Raw genomic sequence first — 8799 nt, 5'->3', positions numbered from 1 at the left:
TGTTTTTTTATTTAAAAAACAGTAACAGAGGAAGTCTTGGACTAACCTAAAGATTGTCTTGCTAATAAAGCTGGATTTAGTATAAAGTACTGTTATCAGTGCACAAGTCTTTTACCCTGTGATGCCTTTGTCGTTCTATAATAATTTCACCTATACTTTATTAAAACTCACTTCCATCTTTTACACTGATGTTTATTGTGTCATTATTTACAATAAGTGGAAACAATCCAATTATCCATCAACAGATAAATAAAATGTGCTTTATACATTCAGTGGAGTACTTTTCAGATATTAAGAGATTGTAATGCTACAACATTCATCAACCTTGAAAATATTACGCTAAGTGAGATAGGTATAACATAAAAGGTAAAATATTGTACAATTCCACTTAAATATTAAGGTAAATGTATGACTGTTACAGTTTATTAAAGATTACCAGTACCTGTGAGGAAGGAGAAATAAGCTGTTGTTATTCAAGGAGTATTGAATTTCAGTTTAGAATGGTGGAAAAATATCAGAATGGATAATGGTGATGGTTGCACAACAAAACGATACTACCTAAGTAGTTAATTTAAAAATATTTAAAATGTCAAATTTTATTGAGTATCCTTGGAGGCAAGGATTCTGGGGCTTCGCCTGACATACTTTGGACAGGTTGTAAGGAGAGACAGGTCTTTGGAGAGGGACATCATGCTGGGCAGAGTGGAGGGACAGCGCAGGAGGGGAAGACCCTCTATGAGGTGGATTGATTCAGTGACTGGGATAATCGGGATAGATGTGTCAGAGGCAGTGAGATTGGCACAAGATAGAGTAGGGTTTAGGGCTGTTGTACATAGGGTCGCTATGAGTCGCAAGCGACTCGACGGCACATAACAACAACAACAACATGTATATAGGGGAGCTCTGGTGGCCTTGTGGTTAACAAATTGAACTGCGAACATAGTGACAGGCAGTTTGAATCCACCAGCTGCTCCAAGAAAGATGGGCAATCCCCTACTACGCAATTTCCAGCCACTGAAAACCAGCTAGAGGGTTAGCTATGAGTTGGTTCTGACTCAACAGCAATCAATTTAATATATATGTCTGTATTTACAATGACTTAAAAGCAACTAACCAGAAAAGTATGGGTTTTGGACAGAGTTTATTATTATAATGATACACATATTAACAGGGAGCTCAACTGGTCTACGGCAAGAAACTGCGTAGCAGTCCAAAGGCATGCAATTCAAATCCATCAGCTTCTCAGCGGGAGAAGCATGGGGAGTCTCCTCCCATGCAATTTACTGCTTCTGAAAACCTGCTGGAGGGTTAGCTGTGAGTTGTTTTTGTCTTGGTGGCACACAACAACAGCAACATGTACTTTAAAAAATTATTTTCTCTGTCCATTGTAGAACTATAATGAAAAATAAAATATTTAATATCTAAAATTATAAGATCTAAATAATATTAGGAAGTATTTTGTGAGACTTGAACAATAGTCTTCTTTATATTGTTTTTGTTGATTGCCAACTCATAGTAACCCTATTTGTCAAAGTTCAGAGTTTACAGAAGCATGCTGTTTAGGAACTGGATGCTACTTCTGCTTCCAAACCTGTCTTAAACTGAGAGCTCCACCAAACACTGTCCTCCATGGGTAACTGTTATGGCATTTGACTCCCCATGGCACAGGGTTCAGCATCACAGCAACCCCAGGTTACCTCAGTATAGCATATTGGCAGAAGAGTGCTATACCACTTAGAAGAATGTTCCTCCAAAATAAAATAACAACTAACTTTAAATACAAAGGCCCTCCAAGAAGACTTGTTGACACTAAATAAGAGACTTAAATAAAAAGCAGTCACTATAGTATGTTGTTGTTATATATATAGATCTTAATTTTTAAAAAAATACTTTATGACTTTTTATTTTTCAGGTGGTTAGATGAACGTCATGCACAGTCTCACTTTATTCCAGCTTTATTTCGACCTTCTCCTCTTGAGCGGATAAAAACTAATGTCATAAACCCTGCATATGCTGCTGAATCAAGTCAGACAGAAAACTCACTACATATGGGCTATAGTGCACTAGAAATAAAGAGTAAAATGTTAGCCCTAGAAAAAGCAGATACCTGTATATACAACCCTTTGTTTGGATCAGATCTCCAGTATACAAACCGGGTAAGAGATGAATGAAGTTTAACTCTGGTTTCAAAACAAACTTCTTGTTAAATTTGATTTTTCTTTTCTCAGAGAATATATCAGTTATTAATTACAAACATTAAGATGGCATCCTAATGTCATCTTGGCTTTATAGGCAAGTTCCTAGAGTTCTTAAAAGTATGTTTTTATTTTGTTTTCCTCTTTTAGGTAGATAAAGTAGTAATTAACCCGTACTTCGGTCTAGGAGCTCCAGACTACTCAAAAATTCAAATTCCCAAACAAGAAAAATGGCAAAGAAGCATGAGCAGTGTCACAGAAGACAAGTACTGTTTTCCTTTTATTCTATGTTGTTTTTGTAAAAAGTTTTATTTTAATATATTCTTTAAAATGACATAATCTGTTAAAAATATGCAGTATACCATAATGGCCATTTTGCAAGGTGATGTCATCAGAGAGATGTCGTATTTGTATTGTAATAATTCTAATTCAACAAAATATTTTAAACAAATTTTTTAATGTCTCCCTAATGACTAGGGAACGGCAATGGGTAGATGATTTTCCTCTCCATCGAAGTGCCTGTGAAGGAGATTCGGAATTGCTAAGTCGTCTTCTGAATGAAAGATTTTCTGTCAACCAATTAGATAGTGACCACTGGGCTCCCATTCATTATGCATGCTGGTAAATATAATATATTACTTACTCTTTTCTTTTTATAAAAAAAAAAAGTTGAAAATATTAGTACTTACTTTTGTTTTTTAGTACTTACTTTCAAAACTTCTTATTCCAAACATTCTTTTTTCCTCTTCCATGTTGCTTTATAAACTTACTTATTAGATCTTTCATTGCTGTATATTTGCAACTGTTCAGAATTTTAAGGTCTACCATGTGGGAAAAGCATTTTTACTGTTTTTAAGTATATTACCAGGTCACACAGTAGAATAGCCTTAAAAATATGGTAAACCCACTGCATCAAGTATATTGACTCATAACAACCCTAAAGAACAGAGTAGAACGAGACCTTAGAGTTTCAAAACATGTAAATCTTTGACAGCATTCTGCCTGTCTTTATTCTTAATAGCAACTAATAGGTAAGTTTCAACCACTGATCTTTCAGTTAATGGCCAAAGACTTTAAATACTGTGCCACTAGCCTCATGTAGCATGGTAAGTGCCACTGCACAACACTTGGTCCTATATTCACCTTTAAAATTCACATCTGTTATTTCTATTGGATTTATCTTACATTAATATATACATGTATAAGTATGATTTGAATTTACAGCATCTTGGAAAAATAATTCTTTTAGGTCTTCAGGAGGCTATAGTATCAGGAAGTTGTTATTAGAATCATATCACCTTTCATTTATTGCTTAAATGTGAGTTGTGGATCAAGACTGGGGTTACTCCACTAGCTATCTGTCATTCTTACTTCCCTTTAGTTGTTCTGACTTTCTCAGTTGGCTTTCTGAGAAGTAATTAACTGCTATAACCCATCCTTAGATATGACATGGTGTCATTTCTTAAAATTCTTTCTTATGGTAAAATAGGTTCAGGTTTTTTTGTGTTTTTTTTTTAAGTGAAACTTGCTTGCTGGCTTAAGAATACCTACTTTATTTATGTTGTTAAATACATTGTCTTAGTGTGTGACATTGTGCAAGGTACTATTTTATATCTCCATCTCAGTTTTTTGATCTACGTATAAAATGTATCAACTATATCTTTTTAGACTCTTACCAGCTCAAAATTATTTTTATTTCTCTGTTTCAAAGATTAGTAGTTAGATACCCAAACATCATTTCTTTCAATATAAATCTTTTCTTCTCCCCTTTATTTTATGTTCAGATTTAGGAGTTACTCTAAATTTTCTTTATATTAGCTGCTTATTTATCTTACCAATAATAATAGTTCTAAAAACCCTTACATGTTTTTCCTAAGACTAAACTAAAATTGTAGATAATATATAGTTCAAACCTTAGAAAGCAAACTGTAGAAATGAGAGGCATTAATTTTAATACGTTGTTGTTGATTGCCACAGGAGTCTGAAATTTATATTGGGTTTAAATTAATTTCCCTTCTTTGTGACAAGGAGTCATATTTTTTCTAATGAAAGAATGGTAATATTTTCAACTATTTATTACATAAAAAGAAAAGTATTACATAGCATAAGATTTCAGTCCCACTGTAAATTCATGTATGTACAATCTTTAGCAAATTGCTTAATACCACATAAAGCCAAGTTCCTTATCTACCAGGTAGACTTCATAATACTATTTTTCTCAAGATTAAAAGAGAAAATGCTTTAAGAGTAAGCATTCAATGAATGCTGGCTGTTATTATTGCAGTATAAAGATTTAAAAATGAATTATGTAAAGTTTTTATGGCCAAATGTAAAGGGCATTTTTTAGGTCTATAGTATTTTTCTTCGTTTGTTGTTAAAAATTTTTTATTGTGCTTTTAACGAAAGTTTACCAAAACTAGGATTTCCATTTATTCATTTTTTTACATTTTCGTCCCTAACCTCCAGTTTACTTTTTTTAATCATTAATTGTTGCGTAATTTCCTCCATCCTCCGACTTCACCCCACTTTTCTATGCACCTCTTATGACTGTTAGGCAGATAATGTCTAATCATATATTCTTTTTAAACATTCCTTTTTTTATTTGTTCCAATGCAGTGTTCATTATTTAGCCCCTCTTTCCTTAGTTTCTTCCCAACCCCCATGTCAGTTCTGTTTATAAGAGTGGCATTAATGCAGTATTTTTCCTTCTGTGACTTAAGTATTTCTCCTAGCATAATATCCTCCATTTTGTATAATATTTTATGAGTTCCTTGTTTTTCAGTGCTGCATAGTATTCCTTTGTGAGACTATACCAAAACTCTCTGTAATTCATTTGTTGATGGACATTTGGATTAATTCCATCTCTTTGCTATTGTGAACAATGCAGCAATAAACATGAGTATGAATATATCTGTTTAGGTGGCAGATCTGGTATCTTAGGGACTATCCCCAGTGGTGGAATTGGCTGAGTCAAATGGTATTTCTGTTTTCAACTTTTTGAGAAAGCACCATACTACATTCCATAGTGGTTGTACCATTTTACACTCTCACCAACAGTGAAAAGGTGTTTTAATTTCTCCACATCCATGCCAGCATTTGTTGTTTGCTCTTGTTACTGGAGTGAGAAGATATCTCATAGTTGAAGTCAATAGTATTTTTAAGGGTAAAAGTCTTAGTGGTGTGTTGTTTTTTTTTTTTAAAGAAAAGTCACATTGCTACAATTAATACACCAAGAAATATAGATACTATTTTATAAAATTAATTTTCTGTCACCTGGAAGTATTAAGTTCATTACTCCTAGAATGGTGTACTGTGTTTTTTTTTGTTGTGGTTTTTTTTTTTTTTTTTAACTAGGTGGATAATTTGGTTGATACAAAGTTAAATGAAAAATTACGTATTTGGTTAATTAAGATCTTAGATTTCTTTGTCTTAAAAATGAATTCTTACTCACTGATTGGTATAAGGATGTAGCAGGCACATTATTAAGCTATATCAGTCTGAAGACTGGAGTTTTATTTAGACAAGGTGTGCTACCCTTCTTGGTTTAATTCTTAAATTTGTATGGAAGGTTTTGATTAGGTTGGTCGTCCTCAAACATTTTGGTCTGAGGAACTCTTTCATTCTTAGACACCAAAGAATTATTTATGTAGATTATATTCAGTGTTAGATATAAAACAAAAAATATTTCAGGTATTTATTAGTTTGTTTTATAAACTAGTTAAATATTAACATAAATAACTTATTTTTATGAAAATTACTAGTATATCCCAAAATAAAAATATTACTGAAAAATCTGTCATTACTTTGCATGTTTGCAAGTATTTCTATTGTCTAGCTTAATAAAGGACAGCTAGAGTCTCACATCCACTTTGGCCTTTAATCTGTTGCAATATTACATCATGTAGCTTCCAGAAAATTCCTCTGTATTTTCAGTACTCATAAGAAAATGAAAGAGTAAAGGATAAGTTGCATCTTAGTATTATAAAAATATTTTTGACCTGGGACAACCCCTAAAAAGGTTTGAAGAACATAACTTAATTAGATGGTCCTGAGGATTCTGCTAGGGTTCCCCCCCCCTTTAAATTTTATTTCTTTTATTCTTAAGATTGTGCACAAAAATTACACCAATCCAATAGTGTCTACATGGCTTTATTTCTATGGGTGTTAACTTGTTAGCTTTTAAATAAATTTCTCTCTGACATCCAGCTTTTCTGTCCTCTCTACCTTTCCTGTATATCCCAGCAATCAAAATCCATTGTTATTAAAAGAAAGAGAAGAACTGCCCTATATGGTTCCCAAAACTGTAATCTTTGTGGAAGAAAATGGTGGCTTCTTTATGGAAGCCACATCTTTTCTCCTGCAGAGCACCTGATGAGTTTGAATCAGTCACCATTGAGTAGGCAGTTAAGTGCTATAACCAGGGCTTTTTTGTCATCCATACCAGACCAACAGTTGTATATCATATCACTGTCTGATTTTTTTTATAATACATTTCAGATCATACTGGAGAGTATTTTAGAACTGTAATTATTTCCACACCCTCTAAAACTATACTCTCATTGTAGCTCAGCTATCTGTCCTCTATCACTTATTGTCCAGCCATCCTTCTAAAAGCTTCTTTATCTAAAATATTCTTTATCTCTAAAAGCTATTCTTCTGTTATACATGGGCTTTTTGAACCCCTGTTCCTGTTATTTCAAAAGTGGATTTTCAGTCCTGCTGCTTTGTTTGGCAGCCACCACAGCACAGCACATTGACAAATGAGTGATGACGTATGCTATTAGAGCCTAGGAAGTCAGAAGTTAGTTTAGAGGTTTCTCATGACAGCAGGGCCTAACTTTCAACACAGGACAGTCCAAGGTTGGCTAGTTCAAGTCCAAAGAACCAGAAGAGATAAGCCAGGTACAAGATACACTTTGACTAACCTGCTGTTAAAGGGGTTTGCAAATTCTCAGGTCCTCAGTTCAGACATCAGACTGAAGGCTTCTCCTGACTCAGTACCTTTAGGGGCTGACAGACCGAAGATAAGCAGGTCAGACAGGCTGCTGGCTCACAGGATAATGAATTACGATCTGCAGAACATGCCCAGAGTTTAGTAATTCAAAGGTTAGGAGCTAGCAAGCAGGATGCAAGATCCAGAGCACAAGATAGGGCACGGTTCATATATGTTGTTTATAGACATTCACTAGAGGTCATCATTGACTCAGTGGCACCTGACAACAACCAAAGCTGTTAAACACCTTTGTACTTCTAAGTCTCGAGGCTGCTACTCCTTTCTTTCTCTAGTCTCATCAGACAGTTTAAAACTATATTTTTTTTTAAAAATTGAAGCTACCAGAAGTATTCTTTTTCTTCATCCCTAATGATCCATTTTTATTCCCATCTCTCTTCTGTCACTTAGATTATACGTGTAAAAACTTGCAAAAAACTAAAAGCACTGCCATCGAATCAGTTCTGACTCATGGTTACTTCTATATTGACTCAAAGATGAGTAGACCATATTAACACTCTCTTTCCATGCTGTGAAACATAGTACTATTGACCACTTATCTTCTAAGGAAAAAAAAGTGTAACTTGAACGAGTATAACGGAGATTTTGTCAGATGAGGATGGCACAGGATAGGACAAGGTTCAGATCTGCTGTTCATGGCATCACTATGAGTCAATAACACACAATAACAATTGAGATATAAAAAAGTAAAATGCAAGATGCAGTATAATAATAATAATAATAATAATGATATTAAAACTGACCCCCTTTGTGTGATCCATGTTTGTGTTATAGTATCCTAAAACTGCTATCCTAAGATTGAGAAATCTGATTCTAACACCAGCAAGGAACTCTGACTTTATCAAGAAACTTAACTACTTCAAGCTTTATTTTTCCCACCTATGTAAGAAAAACTATCTTGTAAAGGTGATGTGAAGATTTTGTTAAGTAATTATATAAGGAGAGGCCTTGAAAACTTAAACACACCACATAAAATGCATATTTGTACTTATTTGTATAACAACTTTTCTAATTGCTCCATTAGTATCTTTTTCTATCCTAAAAAGGTATTTTTTCAAGATTGGTCTGAGATGATTCATCTTTCTGCAGATTCTTTCCCATAAAGATTTCATCCATTCTTCTAGCCTTTATAGTATTTCTTTTTAGTTAGATAAGTTTGATATTCTCACCCTTCCTCCTGAGCATCAGTCCTGCTTTTCCAGTTGTCTACTAAGCACTTCAGTTGTTTCATTTTTGTTCATAGGGTACCTTGGAGAGCCTAAAGATACTGGCTCTACCCTTGGAAAATTTCTAGGGGCTTAGAGAAAAGAAACATATGTAAACAAAAATGAAATTTGGCAAAATTAATTTAGTCTCATAAAGAAGTAAAAATAAAATCACTAAAATATACTGCCCCCCAGGAGGCTGGGCTCTGTGAGGAGAATTGTGGCATCAGGATTGGTGGAAGATCTATTAACAATCTGCGTTGTGCAGATGACACAACCCTGCTTGCTGAAACTGAGGAGGACCTCATGTACTTGCTGCAGAGGGTCAAGGACTGCAGCCTTCAGTATGGACTGAGGCTCAATGTCAGGAAGACAAAGATTCTCACCA

The 8799-nt window shown here is 34.2% G+C and overlaps 1 protein-coding gene across 1 annotated transcript in view; it reads left to right on the top strand.

Annotated features, from left to right (window-relative positions):
- Positions 1–8799, top strand: part of KRIT1 (KRIT1, ankyrin repeat containing) — a 50161-nt gene that overhangs the window by 13064 nt on the left and 28298 nt on the right. Inside the window, exons 5-7 of the mRNA XM_006891464.1 lie at positions 1913–2156; positions 2346–2461; positions 2673–2816. Coding sequence (XP_006891526.1) covers positions 1913–2156; positions 2346–2461; positions 2673–2816 — 504 coding nt within the window. The remainder of the gene's footprint in view (positions 1–1912; positions 2157–2345; positions 2462–2672; positions 2817–8799) is intronic.

This window comes from Elephantulus edwardii, unplaced genomic scaffold (genome assembly GCF_000299155.1).
Source record: "Elephantulus edwardii isolate Elephantulus edwardi_28Jun2011 unplaced genomic scaffold, EleEdw1.0 scaffold00098, whole genome shotgun sequence".
NCBI classification, from domain to species: Eukaryota; Metazoa; Chordata; class Mammalia; order Macroscelidea; family Macroscelididae; genus Elephantulus; species Elephantulus edwardii.
The sequence above is the reverse complement of the archived record's forward strand: the minus strand, read 5'-3'. Positions and strand labels throughout refer to the sequence as shown.